This window comes from Balaenoptera musculus, chromosome 3 (assembly GCF_009873245.2).
Source record: "Balaenoptera musculus isolate JJ_BM4_2016_0621 chromosome 3, mBalMus1.pri.v3, whole genome shotgun sequence".
Classification (NCBI taxonomy): domain Eukaryota; kingdom Metazoa; phylum Chordata; class Mammalia; order Artiodactyla; family Balaenopteridae; genus Balaenoptera; species Balaenoptera musculus.
In genome coordinates this window covers 167,583,038-167,608,629 of record NC_045787.1, presented here as the reverse complement: position 1 = coordinate 167,608,629, position 25,592 = coordinate 167,583,038, and the positions used below count along the sequence as shown (strand labels likewise).

The window sequence follows — 25,592 nt, the reverse complement described above, 5'->3', positions numbered from 1 at the left end:
GCTGCAGGTAAGATTTATTAAGGCAACACTGAAGCCCCGCCAGGAAGGCCTCAACCCCCTTCAGCTCTAGAATGAGTATCAGCTGCTCTGCCCCTACCCCATCCCCAGGAGGCCCACTTCACAGAAGTCCAAGTCCCTTAGCTCAAGGCTGATATCCAGGGGCCTTGATGTAGAAAAAGGAGTGGGATGTAAGAGCTATATTCCTGGTTTTTGAGGAAGAAAAAAAAAAGTTTTTCTGTAACCTTCTAGAAAAAAAAATTTTTTTTTTTTTTCTGGAAATCTCGTCCTAGTGACCACTGTGATGCCCAGGACATGCTTCCTCCAAGCTCAGACAGGGTGAGGTACTGGTTGGTTTTGAGGACCTCGGTTTCCCGAGGTGGCAGCTGAGGTGAGCCAGAAGGGTTAGAGACGTGTGTTCCCAGTGAGGGGCCCCGAGCCCTACGAGCCTCCCTCCTGCTTCTCCTATTTCTTCTCTTCTGGGGCTTTCTCGGTGATTCCGGGGGCGAAGGGTCCCACCAGCCACGTGATGGGCGTGCTCTGGGCCACATACTCCACCATGTGGTCGAGGGCCTCTCGGGCCCTGGCCACCTGCCCGCGGCTCTGCGTCAGGATGCTGCCGGACAGGTCCTTGAAGGAGTGGATGCCGGAGAAGGTGGCTTGGAGGTCCTCCACCTGGCGGCGAGCCTGCAGCGCCTGGTCCCTGACGTGGGCGGGCAGCCCCTGGAGGCTGGAGCCCAGCGAGGCGCAGGTGGTCTGCAGCTGCTGGGCGATGTCACGGAACATGGTGAGCGTCTGGGACTCAACCTGCTGAGAAGGGGCGGAGGGCGACCATCAGGACCCTTTGAGTTGCGGGTAACTGGACCCAGAGCCCGGGAAAGAGAAAATGGGGGTTCTACCGTCCACCTTGGGGAAAACCTTTCCCCAGGAGGGGATGTCGAGCACAGGTGGTTCAGAATACGGGCTCTCTGAGTTTCAAACTGTGCGAGATAATCACTGATCAAATTGAAAAACAGGTATAGACATTTTTCCAAAGAAATACGCAGATGGCCAAGAAGCACATGAAAAGATGTTCAACGTCGTTAATCATTAGGGAAGTGCAACTCAAACCCACAGGCAGATACCCCCTCACCCCCATGCTGGCGAGGATGGGGAGAAATTGGAACCCTCGTATCTTGCGGTGCAGTCACTTTGGAAGATGGTCTAGCAGTTCCTCAAAATGGTAAACTGTAGAGTTACCATATGACCCAGCAATTCCACCCCTACGCATCCACCCAAGAGAAATGAAAATACACGTCCATGCAAAGACTTGTACACAAATGCTCAAAGGGGTGTTATTCACAGTAGCCAAAAGTGGAAACAACCCATCAACTGGCAAATGGAGACACAAACTGTGGTCCATCCACACACGGAACAGTCTTCAGCCATAAAAAGGGGTGAAGCCCTGACACTCACTACAATGTGGGCAGACCTAGAGAATGCGATGCTCAGTGAGAGAAACCAGACACAGAAGGACACACAGGGTGTGATTCCGTTTACATGAAATGTCCACAGAGACAAAGTACATTTGTGGTTGCCGGGAATGGAGGAGGGTGTGGAAACGGGGCCTGACTGCTATTGGGGAGAAGATCTCCTTTTGGGGTGATAGAGATGCTCTGAATTACAGTGATAGTCACATAACCCATGAATTGTACAATTTAAATGGGTCAATTGTACAGTATGTGAATTATACCTCAAAACGTTTTTTTAAAGTATAAGATTCTGAATTTTATATCTCCATAAAATTGTTTTTTTTTTAAAGTTTAAAAAAATGAGAAGGTCTGGAAGAACTTTCTAGGCAGAAGTTGTAAGCAGTGGGGGAGACCGCAGTTGAGATCGGGTCCTTGAAAATTCCCCAGGCCAGGGAGGAGATCAAAGCAGGCTGGGAGGCAAGACTTTGCCCTGAGCCTGGTCACCTGCGTACTCTGGCTTTGAACCTGGCAGGGAGGTGCCGACAGAACCAATATCTATTTTCTGGCTGCTGCGTTCAGCAGTTGAGGGGGGAAGGGAGACGGTTTTTCGCGGTTGGGGTCTGAATGCTGAAGAGTTTTGCATTTATAGAGACATTCACCATACCTTATAAATATTATTTTTTAGCACTTACTATGTGCCTTACATGTCAATGTGTGTGTGTGTATATGTATGTATATAAAATAACTCACATACCAGAAAATTCACCCTTTTAAGTGTACATTTTTTTAGTACATTTACCAGGTTCTGCAACCAGCACCTCTAATTCCAGAACATTCCATCACCCCAAAAGAAACTCCCTCTCCATTCCCCCTCTCCCAGCTCCCAACAAACACTAACCCACTTTTTTTGTGTCTATGTATTTGCCTGTTCTGGACGTTTCCCATCAGTGGCATCACACACTGTGTGTCCTTCTGTGTCTGGCTTCTCTCACTCAGCGTCCTGTTCTCAGGGTCCATCCATGTGGTAGCGAGTGTCAGTGCTTCTCTCCTTTTCACGGCTGAGTGATGTTCCCGTGTGTGGAGGGACACATTTGTTTGTCCATCACCTGTTGATGGACATTTGGGCCGTTTCCACTTTTTTGGCTGACGTGACTCATGCTGCTGTGAACATGCGTGTTCATTTCACCTTAACAACCTGGCAGACGGTCCTATATCCCATTCACAGATGGGGAAATCGAGGCCCAGAGAGGTAAAGCTGAGAAGCTATTGTGCTAGGATATTATGAGTCCCTAAGAGAGAGGGACTATGGTTCAGAATGAGGCATGAGAATCGTCTAAGGTACTGATTCAGTGAAAGCTTAGATGAGTGACAGCACAGGTGGCAAAAGTCAGGGCTCGTTCAAGAGGCCAATGCCTGGGATAGATTGGAGGGGCCAGAGCACGTTAGTGAGAAGCTGACACTTAGAACCGGGCAGGTGAATTTGAAGGATGTGACGGGACACTGGGATGGGGTAGGGAAGGAGTCAGGACTCAAGTAAATGGGGCATGGCTTAGAATTCAGCAGGTTGAGACCCATCACTATCAGGCGTCCCATGGTTCAGAAGCAACGCCTGTACCCAAGAGTGGAAATCCAGGCAGGCTTCCTGGAGGAGGTGTCATCAGGTCCTGAAGGCAGTTAATGGGAGGCGAGGCTGGGGAAAGCGTTCCGGGAAGGTAGGTCCATCAAGCAGAGGTGGGGAGAGGGAAGTCAGGGCCCCAGGTATCCCATGCCGCCCCCCTGGTGGGTACCTCTGGCTTGGCTGCATCCTCCTCTGGGCCCTGGAGCTGCTTCTGGTTCCAGCTGAGCCACATCTGGTGTAGTTTCTCCTGACCCTCCACTAGCTTCTGGTCGACACCCTGCTTGACGGTTTCCATCTGGAGCAGAGAGAGAGAGGGTGGCTGCCTTGGCGCTTGACCAAAACCAGCAGAGCGCATGGGAATCCACAGGAATCCTGGGAGATGCGGGATTCCAGAGGGAGCGGGGGCGGTCCTTTCATCTGAGATGGGGAGAGAAGGGGGAGGGATGCTGCTTTTCTCACAGAGTGTTTCCACAGGCTGTGGGTTTCAGGGTCATCAACATGCTTGTGCCCCGTGTGGTACTTGCAAAGAAAGTGGCCACAGATTCTCTGCAGCTCCTCCCATCTTGCCTGTTTCTCCCCCACCCATCCCCACCCGCCCTGCAAGTGGGCCTGGCCACGTGACGGGCTTTGGCCAATGGGACACAAGCAGATGTGAGCGTAAGCAGAGGCTTAAAAAGCACTTGCAATGGAATATTTTACTCAGCCTTAAAAAGGAACGAGATTCTGACACTCACTACAACATGGATGGACCTGAGGACGTGATGCTCAGTGAGAGAAGCCAGACACAGAAGGACAAATACTGTCTGATTCCACTCACATGAGGTCCTAGAGGAGTCACATCCATAGAGACAGGAAGTAGATGGTGGGGGCCAGGGGCTGGGGGAGGGGCTGGGGAGCCAGGGTTTCACGGGGACAGAGTTTCAGTTTGGGAGGATGAGAAAGTTCTGGAGATGATGGTGGGGACTGTTGCACAACAGTGTGAAGGTACTGAATGCCACTGAACTATACACTTAAAATTGGTTAAAATGGTAAATTTTATGTGTATTTTACCACAATTAAAATTTTTTTAAAAAGAGAGAGGAGATAGTACTGAGTAGAAGCTCAGCAAACAAGGAAAGAAATTAGAAATTTCCCTCTTTAGAGAACAGAAAAATTAAAAACTTCAGGGGCCAGGATCTGACTGCAAAGCAGCAGGAGGGAACTTTTTGGGGTGATGAACATGTTCCACATCTTGATTGCAGTGGTGGTTACATGTCTGTTTATATTTGTAAAACTCCTCAAACTGTATACTTTAAAAGGGGTGATGTTCATTGTGTGTAAAATGTAAGTTATACCTCAAATAAAACTGAATTTAAACAAACAAACAAACAAAGTGCTCATCCCGAGTCCCACAACTAGGGAGAAGCCCGCGCACTGCAACGAAAGATCCCGCGTGCCACAAAGACCCAACACAACCAAAAATAAATTTTTAAAAAAAGTGCTCACGTGTTCCCGCTGTACCTGGATCCCTCAGGCCACAGCCGGGGGAGAGCCTGAGGTACCCTGATGGAGGAGGAGACCACACCGAGACCCAGTCTTCAGCCAACCTGTCATGGGCTGAACTGTGTCCCCTCCAAATTCATAGGTTGGAGCCCTGATCCCCAGGACCTCAGGATGTGACTGTATTTGGAGATGGGTCTTTAAAGAGGTAATTAAGTTAAAATGAGGTCATTAGGGTGGGCCCTAATCCTATATGACTGGTGTCCTTATAAAAAGGGGATATTAGGACACAGACATGCATGGAGGGATGACCAGGTGAGAACACAGAGAGAAGACAGTCGTCTACACACCAAGGAGAGAGGCCTCAAAAGGAACCACCCTGCCAACACCTTGATCTTGGACTCCCAGCCTTTAGAACTGTGAGGCAATAAACGTCTGTGGGGCTTCCCTGGTGGCGCAGTGGTTGGGAGTCTGCCTGCTAATGCAGGGGACGCGGGTTCGAGCCCTGGTCTGGGAGGATCCCACATGCCGCGGAGCGACTGGGCCCGTGAGCCACAATTACTGAGCCTGCGTGTCTGGAGCCTGTGCTCCGCAACAAGAGAGGCCGCAATGATGAGAGGCCCCGCGCACCGCGATGAGGAGTGGCCCCCGTTTGCCACGGCTGGGGAAGGCCCTCGCACAGAGGCGAAGACCCAACACAGCCATAAATAAATAAAATAAATAAAATAGTGAAAAAAATAAATAAATAAAAAATAAACGTCTGTGTTTAAGCTGCCCAGTGTGTGGGACTTTGTTACAGCAGCCCCAGCAAACACATCCAGGACTGCGGCCCCGTGAGCAAGCCCAGGCGGATGTGTGGGGAGGAATAAGCCACTAGGCTGGGGAGGGGTTCGTTGGCACACACGCTGCTGGCCAGCGCCCCCGTCACCGCGGGCCTCACCAGGCTGAGCGTCTGCGAGAGCTGTAGCAGGGCCTCCTGGGCCCTCTGCTTGGTGCTCTGCAGTTTGCCCAGAGAGTGTTCGTAGGCACGCTGGCGCAGCCTCTCTGACAGGGAGCCCAGACGCACGAAGTAGCTCTGTTCCTGCCGCTGCTGGGCCACTGAGGCGATGTCGAAGCCCTCCAGGGACGTGGCGAGCCGGGCTGCGGGGGGAAGGCAGGAGAAGCACTGTGAAGGCTGAGTTTGTGCCCCGGGTCTGCAAGTGTAAAAGGATTTCCCTGCCTTGGTTTTCCCCATCTGCGAAATGGGTATGATAGGGACTGAATATCCCAGGATTAAGAGGCCTTATACTAGGGACCTCCCTGGCAGTCCAATGGTTAAGACTCCACACTTCCAACGCAGGGGGCACGGGTTCGATCCCTGGTCCGGGAACTAAGATCCCACATGCTGTGAGGCATGGCAAAAAAAAAAAAAAAGGAGGCCTTAGACTAGCACGAGAGTCTGAAAACTACGGCCCTCAGGACAACCCGACCCATGAATACAACTGTCTATGTTCATTATACATTGTCTATGGCTGCTCTCAAACAACAGAGGTGGAATATGTGGCCTCTTAGCCTGCAGAGATTAAAATATTCGTTATCTGGTCCTTTACAGAAAAAAGTTGGCCAATTCTGCCTGTATTAGCGCCTAACATGTATTAATAGTGGCCAATCTTTCACAATGTTCTAGGTGCTTTGCGGGCATTCTTGTTAAATCATAACAGTTCTAAGAGGGAGACGCCGTTATCCCATTTTTACAGATGGGGAAACATGGACTCAGAGAGGTTAAGCGACTTGCCGAAGGTCACACAGCTGGGACGTCACAAATCAGGATTTGAAGCTAGGCCCCACGTTCTTAACCATGATACTTGACGGGAAGAGAAGTCTAAGCCATAGGAGAACCATCTTCACAGCAGTTAAGGGAAAGTCCGGACTATCTAGTCCAGAAAATACTCATAAAGTTACAAGGCAACAGGATGGAAATCCACCTGTCTTGATAATTTGATCCTATCTTATCCTGCTCCCTTTAGACTTTACTACAGTAGTGATAAAAGTTTGAGCTTTGTAAGTAACCCGATCTGAGTTTAAATCCGGTCCTAATAAATCACTGGCTTTGTAAGGCCCTATGGCAGGGTCTGCAAACTACAGCCCCTGGGCCGAATGCCATCTGCCTTTATCAATAAAGTTTTAATGACACAGAATCACAACCATTCATTTACCTACTGTCTATGCTTTTGTGCTACAATGGCAGAATTGCATAGTTGCGACAGAGACCGTATGGCCCAAAAAAGCCAAAATTATTTATTACCTGGCCTGTCAAGAAAATGTTTGTGGCCCCCTGGATGCAGAAGTGATTTGGCCAATAAGCTTCAGTTTCCCTTCTGTAGGACCACCCGCGTTAGAAATGTCTAAAATGTGAAATCTGGGGAATTCCCTGGCAGTCCAGGGGTTAGGACTCCAGGATTTCACTGCCTTCAGAGAGGCACGCAAATGAACGAATGTTTAGCTATTCTTATTACCTATTTGTAGTTTATCTGTTTATAGTAAGTGATAAAGTTCCCTTTCTAAAAGAATCTGGCAAAGTTGACTGAAAGAATAGCAAATAAACAGAACAGGGAGTACACATCACCAAGATAACGCAAGAAATATGCTCTGGTCAGGCAGGAACAGCGGGGCTGGTCTGATGAGTGAGATCTCCACTTTAGCCACCTAAATACGCCTCTCCTTTGGATTGGGCACTGTTCCAGCAATGAAAGAAAGGGGAAAATCAAGCAACAAAATCCCACATGGTGCCATCGACCCCTTGCTCAATCAAGGTAAGACTTCAGTCAGGGGAATTCGGTTGTTTCTATTGATAAAAGAAATTTTCACATATTAAGATATAGATAGGGAAGTCATTCTGGCTTATACCTGAGTTAACTTGAATTTGATGCTACCTAAAATAGCCTTTTTGTGGCCTATCAAACCTACATTGTACATCTGCTTTAATTATTAAAGAAAAGGGCACGTTGGCCAGAAGTAAAGAATGTCCATGTTCAAAATCAAGATTAAATGTCTCCCTTCCTGGGACACCAAAATGCTGGTCCTCCTTTGATGATAAGATTCCTTCCTAGGTGCCAAGGCCATACTGACTCGTTGTGTACATGCTGGTCTGTTCCTTTTTTTGAAACCTTGAAGAAATGTAATCCTGACTTGTTTAATGTTTTTTGTTCTGACAAGATAAAAAACTGTGCTGAAAACTCTGCCTCTCAGGAGCAGTTTCTCAGAGTTATCTGGGAAGCAGGCTTCCGGGGTATAGTCCTCAGTTTGGCTCAAATAAAACTCTTTTCTCTTCTTATTATTGGCTGTTTATTGATTTTCGTTGACAGTATAAACATTACAAAATTTTGGAAGAACATACTCTTATCCAGGGATTAATCAACTTTTTCTGTAAGAGGCCAGTTCAGTCAATATTTTCAGCTTTGCAGGCTCTACTGTGCAATTAATCAACTCTGTCATTGGTATTCAAAAGCAGCCATAGAGTAAATGTAAATGAATGGGCGTGGCTGTGTGCCAATAAAACTTTATTTACAAAAGCAGGCGGTGGGCCGGAGATGGCCTGGAGGTAGTCTAACATAGTCGGCTGGGGGACAAGGATGTCACAGAAGAGTCATTTCATGATGACATTTTAAAAACTGAACAAAATAGATAACCAACAGGGACCTACGGTATAGCACAGGGAACTATATTCAATATCTTGTAGCAACCAATAACGGAAAAGAATCTAAAAAAGAATAGATACAACTGAATCACTTTGCTGTACACCTGAAACTAACACAACATTGTAAATCAACTAAATTTCAATTAAAAAAATTTTTTTAATTAAAAAAATAAAAATAAATTACAAAAAGATTAAAAAATAAGTTAAAAACTGAACAAAAAAACCCAAACACCTGGGACATTTAGAGGCAGCGAAAATAAAAGCTGGCATCTTGGGAAAAACAGACTCTGCCCCATTCTCCCACCAAAGGCAGGTTTGCAAAGACTAAACCCAAACCAGCAACAGTTTGAACCCATCCTAATGGCCAGAACTTCTCCACGGCCCTCTGGGAACCCGGGAGCTCTGCCCTTGGAAGTGAAAGCAGCTTTGTTATTTAGGCCAAGGATGTTTGGCAGAGCCTAGGCATGTCAAAGCAAGCTGGCAGGGCCCCTGGAGGGGGCGGTGCCCTTGGCAAAGGGGAGAACTGGGAGGGGGGGGGGCAGGGCCGTGCTCCTGCCCCAAGCCCACGAGTAATATCCTAGCTCTAACATGGCACCTTTACTCACAGACCTCCCCAGTACCTCAAGCACCACTGTGCACGGTGATTTCACCCTTGGTGGATGGACACAAAGGAAAGCGCAGAGAGTCGAAGCTGGTCAGACAGATCTGTTCTCTGCAGTAGCTCCCAGGCCTGCTTCACAACCTGCCTCCCAGCAACGCCTGCTTCTCCCCCTACTTTTGCGGGCCAAGACCCATAGCCAAGTCTCACTTGGTCTGAGCACTACACGAGGCCAGCAGGCACTGAACTTGGGATACAGGACGGAAGACATCAGCCAGCTCCCCTCCTTCAAGAGGTTTGGAGTCAAGTTTTGAAAACACAAAGGACAAGCGACACGCTATGCTCAAGCCACACGCTGCAGGGCTTAAGATCATTTGCCTGGAACGTCGCCCCACCAGGAACATCACCCCACCTAGAACATCAAGTTTCTCCAGAAGGCGAGGGACCATGACTTTCTGCCGAGGATTCCCAGGGAGAATCACGGGGTCTCAGAGTCAGCTCAAGGAGGACGCCAAGCAATCGAAAATAACAGGACAAGTGAAGCGTCAATAAAATAAATACCTCGGATCGCAATACGTCGTGTTAATCTTCGTGTTCAAACCTATAATGTAAAAACCCACTACGCACTCTTGGAGGGTGCTGGTAAACCAGCCTGTGATACCACAATAAATAAAAAGGGGGAACGTTAACTACTTGCCCTGCTTTTCCTCTATAAACCGTACCTTGGGGTAATCAAGATTGCAACAGAGAACTTTGTCCATGGAAGTTTTCCAGCTAACAGCTAGAACAGTGACACGTTGCAATCCCAGTGGAAAAAGAGATTGGAGATAATGATTAGGAGCTGTTTACCCATCATGAGGGAATCACATGATTCCTTTTTTTTTTTTTGGCTGTACCACGTGGCTTGTAGCATCCCTGACCAGGGATCGCACCCGCGCCCTTGGCAGTAAAAGCGTGGAGTCCTAACCACTGGACCGCCAGGGAATTCCCATATGATTCCCTTTATATGAAGCTCTAGAACAGGCAAAGCACTGGTTCTCACCTGGGGGTGATCCTGCCCCCCGGGTATACTGGGCGACGTCTGGGGACATCTGTGGTTGTCACAGTTGGGGGTGCTCCTGGCATCGACTGGGTGGGGTCAGGGAGGCTGCTCCACACCCCACAGTGCCCAGGACAGCCCCCCACAGACGATGACCTGGCTCCAACGACAGCTGGGAAACCCTGATCTAGTCTGTCTTCAACTCTTTCCAGTCATCCCAAATATTTGGCATCTCATTCAAACAAACCAGCTCTGGCTAAAGTTGGCCGGAGCCGAGAGGCTGCTCCCTCTGGACGGAGCATGGTGTCTGGTTACACATGGCCCTCGTGGGCCCTTGCTGCTGTGGGCACTGGAGTCTGCAACTGCTGGCCCGGCTGGAAGTTCCTGGTATGTGTGCAAAGGAAGGACGTCTCTAGAAGGCGGGGTCAAGGCCAACCCCAAGAGCCATGGGTATGAGACCATGAGTAAGACTGGCTGCTTTGTCTCAACACTTTTATCCCCAGTTTGTCTATTTCTCTTTATTCCTACCACCACCTGGTCCAGCCCCATCACAGCTCACCTGAACCCGGATTCCCCTGGCTCCCACCCTCTCCTCACCCGGAGTCTGTCCTCCCAAAAGCAGCCACCAGAGGGCGTGAGTGAGTACCAAGTCAGGCCCCGCCCCCTGCCCACAGCCCTCCAGGGTCCCACCTCCCTGTGGTAATAGCCCAAGTCCTCCCTGTGGTCCACAAGGCCCTGCACGACCTGCCCGGTCCCCTCCCTGCCCTCCCCTCCTCCCTCTCTTCCCCTCGCTCACTCTGCTCCAGACACACGGGCCTCCTTGCTGTCCCTCCAACAGACCAGGTACGGCCCTGCACCCGGGTCTGTGTTCCCTGCGCCTCTGCCCTGACATCTGCACAGCTCATTCCCTCCCTCCATGCACAACAGGGCAAAGTCACTTCCTCAGAAACATCTCCTTAAATCTGATTTCTGTACACGTTAGACTTTAGGTTCTACGAAGGCAGAACTTTGTTCACTGACATATCCCTAGGACCTAGAGAGGGCGTGGCATACAGCCAGCGCTCAAGGAACATTTGAACAAACAAATATATGCCTAGGGTGGGGTGGGGGAACGATAGAGAAGAGTTTGAGTGATTTTATTTGGGGATTTGAGCACCTGCTGAGTGCTAGGCCCCGTTCTAGACTCAGGAAGGACATAGCTTCTGCTTTGTGGAATTGACGACCAGTGGTGAAGAGAAAAATCAGAGCCGGGCCTGGGGGGAGGTTTCAGCACACAACATGCATGAGGGATGGTGCAATTTTATAGGCCTTATTGGGAGGTGGCATTTGACCACAGAGCTGGAGGTAGAAAGGAATGAGACATCTGGATGTCAGGGCAGAGTTCCTGGTAGAAGAAACAGCCAGTGCAAAGGCCCTGGGGTGGGAACACGGTCCAGGATGGGCAAGAAGGACTGTGCCTGGAGTAGAATGAATGAGGGCAGGCAGGTAAGTACAAGGGAGCTTCCAGGAGGATTTGGGCTTTTACCCACGGGAGGTGGGAGGCTTGGAGGGGCCTGACTTGAGTGCTCACAGGCGCCCTCTGGAGGCTGCTTCAGGGAGGACAGGCACCACAGACCAGGGCAGAGGGAACCGAGCCGGTCCAGGTGGGCTAAGATAGATGGGGAGAGGGGGCAGGGATGAGATGACAGCATGTGATGGACAGACTCCTGGTGGCTGAGAGGGACCCCATGTCGGGTGGTCTGGGGAGGGGTCCCAGCCCTGTGGGCTGCACTCACCAAGCTCAGCGTCTGTCATGGGCAGGTGGTTGTCCACCCACTCCTCCGATTTGCCCAGCACCGTGTCCACCCCGCTCAGCACCATCTGGCCCACGCGGGAGCCCATGACCGAGTGGACGCCACTGGTCACCATGGACTTGGTCATGTCCACGCCACTCTGCACAGCACCCCGGGTCACATCCACCGCCTCGGTCACCCGGGAGGCCATGGTGTCCTTGGCGCTGGACACCGTGTTGGACACAGCTTCTCGGGCTCCCGACACTTTGGACGACACGAGCTCCTTGGTGTCTGCCAGGACCTATGAGAAAGGACAGCATCAGCATCTCCGTCCTCCCTTCGTACCTGGGTACCCCCACCCTGCACCCTGGGCCGAAGGGAGGAGTTCCAGCTCCAGGATGACCCTGAAGGGTGAAAGCAGTTAAGATCATGTGCTCTGGAGCCAGACAGCCTGGTTAGAGACCTTGGCTTGATATATCCTAGCTGTGTGGCCTCAAGCTAGTCACTCGACCTCTCTGGGCCTCCACTTCTTCTCCCCATGGTGTTAGGGGCTGAACGGTGTTGAAGCGCTAACCCCCAGGACCTCAGAATGTGACTGTATTTGGAGATGAGACCTTTAAGTAGTAATTAAGGTAAAATGAGGCCGTTAGAGTGGATCCTAATCCAGTCTGACTGGTGTCCTTATACAAAGAGATTAGGACACAGACATGCACAGAGGGATGACCATATGAGGACACAGGGAAAAGATGGCCATCTACAAGCCAAGGAGAGAAGCCTCGGAGAAACCAGCCCTGCCGACACCTTGTCTCGGAATTCCACCCTCCAGAACTGTGCAAGCATTAATGTCTGTTGTTAGGGGTACTTGTTACAGCAGCCCTAACCGGCTAAATCACAGGGTTAGAACAGTGCTTGGCTCAAGCACTGAATCAGTGTGACACCGGAAACTAGCGACATCCCTAGAAGGGACCACTCCAATCCTGTACTAAGAACTGCAATCCTGTTTCAACCGGTAATCAGTATGTTAAGTCCCTCAGGACAGCACTACTCATCCAGGGTGGTTCTGCCCCCAGGGAACATTGGGCGGTGTCTGGGGACATCTGTGGTCATCACGACTTGCAGGGGGAGGGGCTCCTGGCATTGAGTGGGTGGGGGCCAGGGATGCTGATCAACACCCCGCAGTGCCTGGGACGGCCCCCCACAGAGAATGACTGGCCCCAGTGTCAGTGGTGCTGAGGGAGAGGGACCCCGCTTTAGAATGAGACGCTCAGAGCTACACTAAAGCGACAGGAGGGGAATTCCCTGGTGGTCCAGTGGTTAGGACTCCGTGTTTCAGGGTTCAAGCCCTGGTCTGGGAAGATCCCACATGCCGCAGAGCAACTAGGCCCGTGAGCCACAGCTGCTGGGCCTGCGCTCTGGAGCCAGCGAGCCACAACTACTGAGCCCGCACGCCTAGAGCCCGTGCTCCGCAACAAGAGAAGCCACCGCAATAAGAAGCCCGCGCACCACAACGAAGAGTGGCCCCCGCTCACCACAACTAGACAGAGCCCGCGTGCAGCAACGAAGACCCAATGCAGCCAAAAAAACCCACAAAAAACAAAAACCCAAAAGCAAACAAAGATAAAGCAACAGGAGGGATTTTATGCACATGCCCAAATAACCAAACATTTTGTCTCCATTAACTGCCAATTTAACACGTTAACTACCTTAAACTCCCCATTGCGAACTGGTGACGTGCCCAAAACATCAGAGCATTTTGTGGATCCCCGAAGCTCGTATTAAGACGTTAAGAACCAACACTCAGTGGTGGGCGATAAATTGGGTGATTGGGATTGACATATACACACTACCATATATAAAATAGATAACTAGTAAGGACATACTGTATAGCACAGGGAACTCTACTCAATACTCTGTAATGGCCTATATGGGAAAAGAATCTAAAAAAGAGTGGATATATGTATATGCATAACTGATTCACTTTGCTGTACCCCTGAAACTAACACAACATTGTAAATCAACTGTACTCCAATGAAAATCAATTAAAAAAAAAAAAAAAAGAACCAACACTTAGTATGTTCTCGGCCTTCAGGTGATGAACCCACTTCAGCAAATCTCCAAGACACAGGAGTGTACACATTCCCCAGAAGAGAAAGCAAGGCCAAGAGAGGCTGAGCAGCTTGTGTTGAGGGCTGTCCAGCTGCTAAGGAGCAGAACCTGAATTTTAACCTGGTATTTTGATTCTCCTGCCTGTAACCTTGACTGGTTAAAGGGGGTCAGCAACTTTCTCCAGGAAAGGCCAGATGGTAAATATTTTCAGCTTTGCAGGCCAGAGGGTCTCTGTCCCAACGACCCAAACCTGCCGGTGTTCAGGCAAAAGCAGCCATAGATGATGCATAAGCCACTGTTTGCAGCTGTGTGCCAATAAAACTTTATTTACAAAAACAGGCAGAAGGCCAGATCTGCCCACTTCTGGACTAGCTTTGCATTGCATCCTTGGAGAAGCCGCTTCAGCACACAGTGGGTACTGGTTGATCCATGCCTGGTGTTCTTGAATCTAAGTCTTTAAATAGATCTCTACCCAAAGAGCACTCTGGAAAGTTAAAAACCATGCCCCCTCCCATCCTACCCTTCTAAGCTGGCGCCCCTCTTAACACCTAAACCCTCCTATTCATGGGAATCAGTCTCTTTTTGGGGGGAGAGGGCACGGTTGTCAGATTTGAACACCAGCCCTAAGCTCACTGAGCACACAGTGGGGCTGTCACGTAGCTCACGCTGGCCCGGGTTCAAATCCCAGCTCTGACAACACCGTTGTCCCACAGGACCAGGGAGAGCTACCTCGTTCTGAAGGGGAACCTCACAAGGCCCAGAATCAAGGGAGCCTCCCACGATGGGAATTCCCTGGCGATCCAGTGGTTAGGACCTGGGGTGTTCACTGCCAAGGGCCTGGGTTCAATCCCTGGTTGAGAGCTTAGATTCTGCAAAACACAAGGCAGGGCCAAAAAAAAAAAAAAAAGAAGAAGAAGAGAGAGCCTCCCAGGAAGTCAGGAGCTCAGAGTGGCCGCTCTGTTGGACAACCTTTCCCAATGTCACCCTGAGCTCATCCCATCTATAAACAGAAGGAATGCTGGCCTGGTGACACTGGCAGGACAGGAGGAGAATGCAAGCACTCAGCCCTAAGGAGGTGGCTCCTGGGCGATGATTCTCCATCATTCTTTGGATGTGGCCGTTTTCACCTTCCACATGCCCAACTTGTTAACACCCTTTGTGGTAAGACATGGGTTCAGGTTCTGTTCCAATGCTCCCCAGCCCACTCCGTTTCTGTGTAACGGGGCTGCCCTTGGGGGACATGACATATCGCGGTCCCTGGCCGACAGGAGGCGCTCGAGAGCTAGCGGGTGAATAAGCTGCCTGACGAAGTAGGTGGTCTCAGCAGAAAGCCTAAGGGAACGGGAGGAGAGGCTGGCGTGTTCCACCGCCCCTGACCAGGGAACACCTATTTCTGGTGGGAGGATTCTCAACATGAACAGATTTGCCTTAGTGCGGCACTTCCGTCCCACCAGGAAAAAGGCGCGATGAAGCACGTGAGTGTTTAACAAGCATCTCCTACGTGCCAGGCTGTGTGATGGGCACTTGGCACAGCAACAAAGCAGACAGTCTGTGCCCGCACCCCAGCTGGGGAGACAAATAAGCAGTTATGTAACACACTATCTGAAACGTTTTTTAAAAGTTAATGCATGGAATTCACTGGTGGTCCAGTGGTTAGGACTCCGCATTTCCACTGCAGGGGGCAGGGGTTCGATCCCTGGTCCGGGAACTAAGATCTCGCAAGCTGCGCGGCACAGCCAAAAAAAAAAGTTAACGCAACATGTGAATGCTGCTGCAATCAGCATGGGTATATAACAGCCCAAAGGTGAAAACAACCCAAGAGTTCACTGACGGAAGTACGGAGAAACAAAATGTGGTCCACCCAGAAATTCTGACCCCTGCTACGACATGGATGAACCCTGAGGACGTGATCCTTAGTGAAATAATCCAGACACAAAAGCACAAATACTGTCTGATTCTACTCACAGGAGGTCCCTAGAGGAGTCAAACCCACAGAGACAGAAAGTAGATGGTGGGAGCCAGGGGCTGGGGGTTGATGGGAAGGAGCTAAGGGATGTGGGATTTGTTTCTGGGGTGATGAAAATGTTCTAAAAGGGATGATGATGGCTGCACAATCTGAATGTACTAAAACCACTGGGTTGTACATTTTAAATGGGCGAGATGTATGGTACGTGAATTATATCTCAGTGAAAGCTGTTAAACCAAAAAGCTGGAGGGGGGTCGGTGGGATGAACTGGGAGACTGGGACTGACATATATACACTACTATGTATAAGACAGATAACTAATGAGAATCTACTGTACGGCACAGGGAACTCCACTCAGTGCTCTGTGGTGACCTAAATAGGAAGGAAATCTAAAAAAGTGGGGATATACGTATAACTGATTCACTTTGCTGAACAGCAGAAACTAACACAACATTGTAGAGCAACTATATTCCAATAGACATTAAAAACAAACAAACAAACAACAAGCTGATGTAGCGTGAATGATGCTAATACAGGAGCCACAAGCCACATGTGGCTATTTCAATTTAAAATAATTAAAATTAGCTATTTAAAATTTTAAAATAATTAAAATTAGGGACTTCCCTGGTGGCGCAGGGGTTAAGACTCCGCACTCCCAATTTGGGGGGCCTGGGTTCGATCCCTGGTCAGGGAACTAGATCCCACATGCATGCCGCAACTAAGAGTTTGCACGCCACAACTAAGGAGCCCTTGAGCCACAACTAAGGAGCCCACCTGCTGCAACTGAGGAGCCCGCCTGCTGCAACTAAGACCCGGTGCAACCAAATTTAAAAAAATAAATAAAAATAAATTTTAAAAAGAACAATCCCAATGTTAAAAATATAATAAAAATAACTAAAATTAGTATTCGAGTTCCTCAGTCACACTCGCCACATTCTAAGGGCCCAGCAGCCACATATGGTTGTTGGTTTCCATATTGGATGGTGCACAGAAAGAAGGTGTATAGAAAAAGTTCTACTGGGCAGAGCTGAACTGGAAGGACCTTCTTTAAGAGGGAAGGGAAGGCCTCCGAAGAGGTGAGATTAGAATAGAGACCCAGAAGCCTGGTCCACGAAGAAGGAACAGCGGGTGCAAACATCCTGGGGTAGCACTGAGATGGGTGTGTTCACTGTATTTGCTTTCCCCGCCTCCCTGGAATGAAAGTTCCATTAGGGCAAGGACTCTGTTTCCATCACCATGTCTGGTATCTATGGGCGCTGATGTGACTGAACAGGAGGATGGAGGCCAGCGCAGACGGAATGGAGCAAGTGAGGTGGGCGGGGAGGGCAGAGAGGCAGCGGGGCCAGATCTGGCAGGGCCATGAGTAAGGCTTTGGCTTTTGCTCTGGGCCAGGTGGGAGACACGAGGGGGTTTAGGGCCCATCTGGCTGGTGTTCAGAATGCTCCTGCAGCTGCCTGGTGGGGGTCTGGGGACAGAGGAGGGGTCAGGGAGGAAGCTGTCCCACTCATCTGCTCTGGTTAAGGTGGGACCACAGACTCGATACCTAGGCAGGCCCCCCCCCCCCGTCTCAGCTGAGCATCCCACCCCGCCTCGCCTCCCCCCACGGCATCGGTCAGTCACCTTCTCCGGTGGCTGCTGCAAGATGGGCAGATTCTCCTCCAGTTTGTCCAGCCCCTTGTGGGCGTATTCACTGGCCGATGTGACTGCGGAGCAGCGGGGGAGGGGAGACAGACAGCTGATGTTACCGCGCATGCGCGTCCCTCGGGCCGGGAAGGTCCTCAGACCGCCGCCCCGCCTCCCCCCGCCGGGAAATAGCCAGGAGGGGCGGGTCCAGGCTCTCCCAGGCTTCACTCACGCTGGGGCTCCAGTTTGGACAGGATGGGCTGCGCCCCGCTGACAGCGACCGCCGTGAGGGTCTTCACGCCCTTCTCCGCCGCGTCGCACACAGTCTTGACGTGGGGGTGGCTCTCCTTGGTGGACATGTAGGCGGCGGACACCATGTGGCAGGTGGAGCTGATGAGCGGCATGCCGGCCACGCGGTCCACCACGCTGGGCTGCGGGCAGGGCAGCTCAGACCAGGGAAACGGCTCGCCTCCCCTCCCTCTGCACCCACGCGGTTGCACAAGTCAGGGACTCTGGGGTTCCGCCGGGCGCTTCCTGTATCTTGGTCCCCATAGCCCACTTGTTTGAACATGACCTTGACACCCACTGCGCCAGGCAGTGACATGACACAAGAACCCCATTGTCCTGGAGCTCAGGGTCTACAACTGAAGCCAGGAAACTACGGACCCCTGGGGACGAAGTCCCGTCCACCACCTGATTTTTTTCTTCTTGCCTGGTTTTTTTTTCCTAGCAGCACTATTGAAATCTAGTTCACACGTCATAAAATTTCACCATTTTGAAATGCACAAGTCAGAAGTTTTTAGTGTATTCACAAGGTTGTGCAACATTCACTGTCTAATTCTAGAACTTTTTCATCACTCCAAAAAGAAACCCTGTCCCCACTGGCTGTCACGCTCCTGCCTCCCAGCCCCTGATAACCATGAATCCACTTTCTGTCTCTGTGGATTTGCCTGTTCTGGACATTTCACAACAATGTTATCACACATGTGGCCTTTTGTGTATGGCCTCTTTCACCGAGTAACATTTTCAAGGTTCACCCGTGTGGTAGCGTGTCTCAGTGCTTCATTCCTTTTAAAAAAAAAGTGTGGCAAAATACACATAACTTAAAATTTACCATTCAAATCATTTTTAAGCGCACATCTCAGTGGCATTAAGTACATTCACATTGTTGTGCAACCATCCCCACCATCTGTCTCCAGAACTTTCTCATCTTCCCAAACTGAAACTCTGTCCCCATGATACACTGACTCCCAAGCCCCTCCCCCAGCCCCTGGCCCCCAACCATCTACTTCCTGTCTCTGTGGATGTGACTCCTCTAGGGACCTCCTGTGAGTGGGATCACACAAGATTTGTCCATTTGTGTCTGGCTCCTCTCACTGACCATACCTTCAAGGTTTATCCACATTGCATTGCACGTCAGTACTTCATTCTGTTACATGGCTGAATAATATCCCACGCTACCTGGTTTTGTAAATAAAGTTATATTGGCACATGGCCACACCCATTCATTTATATATTGAATATGGCCACTCTTACCCTACAAGAGCAGAACTGAGTACTCAGGACAGGCCTTCTGAGCCTCGGTTTCCCGATCCATAAAATGGGAAGTCATTTCTGTCCTGAAGGAGCTGCAAAGATGACCCGTGTGAAGACGCAGGCAGAAGGCTTAACTCTCACAGGGGCTATTTGTAGAATTTGCGTTTTAGCTCACTTAATCGCCAGTCCTGGGAGACTGGGAGTATTATTCCAACTTTATGGAAGGGTAAACTGAGGCATGGAGAGGCTAAGGAAGTCACCCAAGATCACAAAACAAGCCAGTGGCAAAGCTGGACCTTGGACTCAGGCAGTCCTCCTCCAGGGTTTGCCCAGGAGGTCTCTTCAGAAATTAATGACAAACTTACCACACAATCCAGCAGTTCTGCTCCTAAGATTCTACCCTAGAGACAGGAAAACACACGTCCACATAAGACTGGTACACGAATGTTTGTAGCTGCCTTATTCACAATGACCAAGAAGTGGAAACAACCCAAATGTCCATCAGTTGGTGAGTGGATAAAGAAAATGTGGTCTAAAGCATGTTCTTAAAAATACATAGTCTCCAAATGGCTAACAGGTACAAGAAAAGATTCTCCACATCACAAATCATTAGGGAAATGCAAGTCAAAACTACAATGAGCTACAACCTCACACCCCGCACTCGCTGGGATGGCTACTATCAAATGAACAGAAATTAAAAAGTAATGGTGAAGATGTGGAGAAATTGGAACCTTTGTATGATGTTGGTGGGAATGCAAAATGGTGTGGCCATTATGAACAACATTATGGTGATTCCTCAAAAAACTAAAAGTAGGGACTTCCCTGGTGGCACAGTGGTTAAGAATCCGCCTGCCAATGCAGGGGACACAGGTTTGAGTCCTGGTCCAGGAAGATCCCACATGCTACGGAGCAACTAAGCCCATGTGCCACAACTACTGAGCCTGTGCTCTAGAGACCGTGTGCCACAACTACTGAAGCCCGCGCGCCTAGAGCCTGCGCTCCGCAACAAGAGAAGCCACCGCGATGAGAAGCCCGTGCACTGCAACAAAGAGTAGCTCCTGCTCGCCGCAACTAGAGAAAGCCCGTGGGCAGCAACGAAGGCCCAACACAGCCAAAAATAAATACATAAACAAATTTATTAAAAAAAGAGGAAATTCTGACAAGATCTACAACATGGAAGAACCTTGAGGACATTATACTCAGTGAACTAAGCCAGACACAAAAGGACAACTACTGTATGATTCCACTTATGTGGTACCTAACACAGAAGGTTCTACTTTTATAAAATGATTCCACTTATTCTACTTATATGAGGTGTCCAGAAAAGGTAAATCCCTCAGCAGGAAGCAGATTAGTGGTTGCCAGGGGCTGGGGGAGAGGGGAATGGGCGTGACTATTAATGGATATGGGGTTTTGAGTTGGGGTAATGAGAAAGTTCTGGAATTAGATAGTGATGATGGTTGTACACTGTGAATATACTTAATGCCACTGACCTACACACTTCAAAACAGTTAAAATGGTATATTTTTATGTTATGCGTAATTCACCACAAGTTTAAAAAAGGAACACGATAATTAATAAGAACCTAATGTATAGCACAGGGAACTCTACTGAATATTCTGTAATGACTTAAATGGGAATAGAATCTGAAAAAGAGTGGATATATGTATATGTATAACTGAATCACTTTGCTGTACACCTGAAACTAACACAACATTGTAAAAATAACTATACTCCAATAAAAATTAATTTTAAAATAAAAATAAATAAAAAAGGAACAAAGCACCGACAGATATTACAATGCAGATGAACCTCAAAAAGATTACGCTCAGTGAGAGAAGCCAGATACAAAAGGGTCTCGTAGTGTATGTTTTCATTTCTATGAAATGTCCAAAATAGGCAAATCCATAGAGACAGAACCCAGAAGAGGGGCTCCCAGGAGGAGGGAAAATGCAGAGCGACTGCTAATGGGTATGGGGTCTCTTTTGGGGGAGATGAAAAATTTCCGGTGGGGTGGTGATGGCTGCATAACTGGGTAGTTTACTAAAAATCACTGAGTAGTACTCTTCATCAGGGTGAATTTTATGGTGTGTGAATGATACCTAATTTTTAAAAAGCTGTTTATTAAAAGGGGCTTTTACTTAAACTGGGGAAAGGAGGTGGGATAGAAACTGGCTTCCTAAAAGGAGGACCCTAAGAGGACCTGCAGAGACAGGGAAGGTCTACCTGGGGGATCCAGGCAGCTTCAGAGCTGTACCCCTGCTCTCCCAAGAGCCCTTGGAATCCCCAGCTCTCCCACCTCCACCTATTAGTGGGGCACCTGTTAGGGGCTAGTATAATGGCTCTGCCCAACCCACTCGGAAGGGTGTCTCTTGACCCCACCCTGTGCTGCCATCAGCTCCCTGCCAAGGCACCACCAGGTGGGAAGCCTCATTCCACACATCCCAGACCTTCCTCACCTGCTGTACCGGTTCTTCCGCTGACACCTGGGGGCTGGCAGTGGCTTCTGTCTCGTTGGTAGACATTTCTCAGAAGCAGGCACTGTGAACAGAAAGACTAGTCAGGGTACAGCCTGCTCCTCTCTTCCCTCCAGGGGGATGTCCGGGTTCACACCTGCCCTCTGACCACCCCCGCCCCCAATTTCCTAGAGCCCTAGCCTCTCAATTGTTGAGACATACCTGTGAGCCTGTGCAAAACAGGTGCTGATCCAGCAGAGCAAAAGTCTAACAAGCTCCCAGGTGCTGCTCATGCAGCTGATCCCGGGGCCGCACCTTAAAGGGCAAGGTCTGTGCACAGCCCTCCAAGGGCTCACCTCTATCAATACTATGGTGCAAAACCCCTGTAGACGGCAATTTGTCCATTACTACTGGGTTTTAAGAGGCATCTTCCCTTTGACCCAGAAACCTCACTGCGGGGACAGTCCCACACTGGTACTGCCACGTGGAACAGAGATGTGTGTACCTGTGTTGGCCACAGACACTGGAAACAATCTGGTTGCCCAACAGAAGGGGACTAAAGGAAATCACAGTGGTAGCCCAGGCCAGTGGCTTAAGTGTGGAAGCTTACATGTAATTGACGGGGACCAAGATACTGTTAAGAGACAAAAGGTGTGAGTGGGGCTAAAGTTTTTGCTTGTATTTGACAGAATCTTTAAAGAGACACAGGAAACTGTTACAGTGGCCACCTTTCAGGGAGGAAGATCGGGTAGCTGGGGCAGGCCTCTGACTTTTGAGCCAGGTAGATAACATTACCTGTTCAAAAAAAAGTTAAGTTGTTTTTTTTTTTTTTAAAGTTAAATTAAAAAAAAAAAAAGAGATACCGTTCCTGGCCCCTCTGCAGACAGTCAAGTCAGTCTCAGGGATGTGGGGAAGGCAAGGGAGGCTCCCTGGGTGATTCTAATGCACACATTTGCAGGCAAGATGGCAGCCACAGGTGTGCTCCATTTTCCTGGCCAAATGAGATGAGACAGCTAGAGCATTGTCAGATTAGATTTCAGGAGTCCCAGCTCCACCCATGCTGTGCTATGTTGGGCAAGGAGCTTCCTCTCCCCTAGCCTCAGTCTTCTTATCTGTAAAATGGGGCTAAACCTGCCTTAAGTCTGGTTCTCCAGGTCGTTCTTTTTTTGGCTACACAACGCACGCATGTGGGATCTTAGCTGACAGGGATCGAACTCATGCCCCTGCAGTGGAAGCACAGAGTCTTAACCACTGGACTGCCATGGAAGCCAGCCCACCCCAGGTCATTCTGGGATAAGCCTGTGGTGAACCCCTGACCTTGAGTTTGAGCATTTCCTTCCAGACACCGTGTTTTGCTATCCCCCAAGTGGAACCCAGCAAACTGATGCTTTGAGAGCACCAGGTCTACAGTCCAAACTGGGTTCTAATCCCAGCTTTGCAACTCCCTAGCTGTAGGAGATTGGGAAGGCAGCACCCCCTCTCACAGCGTCACTTGCCATGTCTATGAAATGGGGATAACCGTTCCTAGCACCGAGTCCCTGTAGACTAGAGGAGAGTCTGGAACGTAGCTTGGTGCCTGGCACACAGTAGGTGCTCAATAAACAGATCCATTTCACACCACTCTGCCTGCCACAAAGAAACGGGTGAAACTAGCCAGGATTGAGCTTCTGCTTCATACAAAGGTCCCCCAGCTGGGAAGTGGGGCAAGGAGGCACACCTACCCCTAGTGATCATCACCTGACTCCTGTTCTTCCCCTCACCTTCCCTGCAGCCTGAGCTCACCTGGGCAGCTTCGAGGTCCTCCCTCCCATCCCTTTTGTTCATCAACTCCTTTGGAACTGGTTTAACCAAGGACACCCATTGCAGATGTCAGCACCCCCATTAAAGTCCTTGGGGTCAGCAACCTGCGTGCAGCTGGCCCCAGCAGCGAGAGCGAGAACCGGCTGAAACTGCCTGGAGTCACGCAGTCGTCCAGCTGCAGCCAGGGAATGTGAAGCTCCAACTTCCAAAGTTCCCAGGGACGGACCCCAGGCCTAGGCTCTGGTTTTACAAAGGTCCCAAGGACTCAGATAAGGGGGTAGGCCTTCCCACCACCACTTTGTGCAATCCACTGGCCATACCCACCCAGGAAAAGGGGGCGGGACTTGCCCCAAGACCTCGCCAGGGTCAGCTGCGGGGGTCAGAAGATCAAGGGAGGGGCCGAGTCCCCAGGCGGCAAAACCATTTGGAGGGGAAGGGGCTTTGCTAGGCAGAGGGACTGCCCCCTGGTGGGGGGAAGGAGGGGGCCCACTCTGAAGACCCAGAGAGGGCGGAATTCCGTGCGGAATGGGCTGTGGCTTGCCTCCAAAGTGCGTTTGCAAAGCAAGAGGATGTGGTTGGGACTGGAGACTTAACCCTCCCCCACCGCTTGATACTGCCACTTCTAGGGGGCTCTGTTCGCGCACCCCCCCCGAAAGTCCTAGATATTAAGAGGAGAGAGTCTGAAAGTCTGAGCCTGTTCCAGAAGTTGGATTTTTTTTGGGGGGGGAGGTGTGCTCAGCCCAGCCTGGAGACCCCTCCCCAGGCCGCAAAGACAAGCAGAGCCCCCAGGAAGACCCTTCCTGCCCCTTCCTCCCCTGGGGCACCCCAGGACTCGGCGGCCCCCGCCCCCACTTAATCGGGGGCCCTCGCCTCTCACCGCGGTCAACGGGACGTCCAGTGCGCGGTGACCAGTACTTCAAGGCCAGCTCCAAAACCGTCCTGGGCCAGCCCAAGGCAGGCTTTTATGCTTGGGGGCGGGCGCCCGGGACTGACGGGCTGAAGGACCAATCTGGTTGGGGGGGGGGGGGGCTCGCCCGCAGCCAGGCCACGCCCCTCGCCCGGCTCCGGACGTTGGAGCAACAAGTGAAGTCCGGGAAGGGCTGGAATTTCGCGGGCGCGCGCCCTGCCAACTGTGCACCCCGTGGGCGACCCCTGTACGACGCCGGATCCAGCCAAGGGACGCCCCTCCCTGCCAGCGACCCTAGGAATCCGGCCCTGTGAGGTGAGTGCGATCCTGGGGTCCCCCGCCCTTCTTTCTCCAGTGGCCAGATCGAGGCCGTGGGAACTCAGAGAGCATTGCGTGATGCCTCCCGCGTGTCAGGGGCCACCCCTCTCCCCTCCTCCCCCTCCGCCCCTCCTCACCCTCTCCCCACTCCGCGTGAGGGTGATGGAGCCAACTTGGACCCAGCATTATGAGCAACTTGCCCTGACCTGTGTCATGCCACTTTATCCTCCCAGCACTGTGTATCACTTTATCCTCCCAACACTGTGTATCCCTTTATCATACCCATTTTACAGATGAGAAAACCGAGGCCCAGAGACAGTCATCCAGGGACAGTGCAGGGGCCAACTCTTGGATCTCTGACTCCTGGATCAACCCCTTCCTGAAGGTGCTCACTTGGATTTTCACCACCCCCCACCAAAAAAAAAAATCCTTTATTCTCTTCGTCTATAAACCAAGGTCTCAAACTCAGATGGCCCCAGGGGCCAGGCAGGAGGTAAATGCCTCTGCTAAAAAAGTGACAGCATGCCCTGCCTAGAGGGAGCAGAGCTTTACCTTGGGGGAGACCCACCCACGTATTCACAGATCCGTGGGGATTCCAGACTGTAGACAAAGTGTCCTGCCTCTTAAAAAAAAAAACCTCTGGACCAAATAAAACCCAATGGAGCCATATCCAGTCCAGGGGCCACAAGTTTGCCACCTCTGCTAAATTATGTGTGTTGGGGTGGGAATTCTGGAACCTCCGGAAAGAACATGGAAATAATTGGGTGTCTGTGACTAGTGCATTTTTTTTCTTTTTTTTGAGAGGGTCTATACTAGCACTGTGTGATAGAGCTTTCTGAGATTAGAGGAATGTTCTAGAACTCTGTGCCACCCAATATAGTGGCCACTGGCACCATATGGCTGTTGCCCACCAAGAAACTGAATATACATATTTAAGTAACCACATGCAGTCTGTCCGATTCCTAAGTGACTCTGAAACCCACAAATGATTAAAGCAGTTATATAAAATTATAGCAGATAAAAATTTCACATTTGCGGCAGGCCTTTTTTCCCACTCATTCATTCATTTTTCCTACTCATTCATTCAACAATTCTTCCTGAGCTGCTGTGCTGGGGAGGGGAGCACAGAAGTGAGTAAAATAGATCCCAGCCTTGTGATGCTCACCACCCAGTGGGGAAATGGATGATAAACTAGATAAATGAGTGAAATGCATAACGGGTCAGGTGTTGGTAAATGCTACCAAGAAAAG

The 25,592-nt window shown here is 50.3% G+C and overlaps 1 protein-coding gene across 3 annotated transcripts; it reads right to left on the bottom strand.

Moving 5' to 3' along the window:
• On the bottom strand, positions 1-24,122 carry PLIN3 (perilipin 3). Of its 3 annotated transcripts, XM_036848004.1 has the most exons (9): positions 23,995-24,053; positions 22,181-22,308; positions 21,321-21,402; positions 17,558-17,756; positions 17,323-17,405; positions 11,634-11,931; positions 5,486-5,685; positions 3,236-3,361; positions 1-807 (listed from the first exon to the last, which is right to left on the bottom strand). In XM_036848004.1, exons 3-9 carry the CDS (start codon positions 21,384-21,386, stop codon positions 463-465), a joined length of 1,317 nt encoding a protein of 438 aa, XP_036703899.1. In that variant the 5' UTR covers positions 21,387-21,402; positions 22,181-22,308; positions 23,995-24,053; the 3' UTR covers positions 1-462. The 3 variants fall into 3 exon arrangements, with proteins under 3 accessions (XP_036703899.1, XP_036703898.1, XP_036703900.1); XM_036848003.1 differs by lacking the exon at positions 22,181-22,308 and having other exon boundaries at positions 23,995-24,122; XM_036848005.1 differs by lacking the exons at positions 22,181-22,308; positions 23,995-24,053 and adding an exon at positions 21,540-21,559.
• Between the last annotated feature and the right edge of the window lie 1,470 nt (positions 24,123-25,592).

Bases quoted from the DNA above. Each gene is read 5' to 3' on its own strand.
- PLIN3 (XM_036848003.1), bottom strand. From the start codon at position 21,386: ATGTCTACCAACGAGACAGAAGCCACTGCCAGCCCCCAGGTGTCAGCG. The intron at 17,757-21,320 runs GTGAGGAAGGTC...CCCTGCCCGCAG, and splicing joins CGGAAGAACCGGTACAGCAG to CCCAGCGTGGTGGACCGCGT. The intron at 17,406-17,557 runs GTGAGTGAAGCC...GCTGCTCCGCAG, and splicing joins GTCCAAACTGGAGCCCCAGC to TCACATCGGCCAGTGAATAC.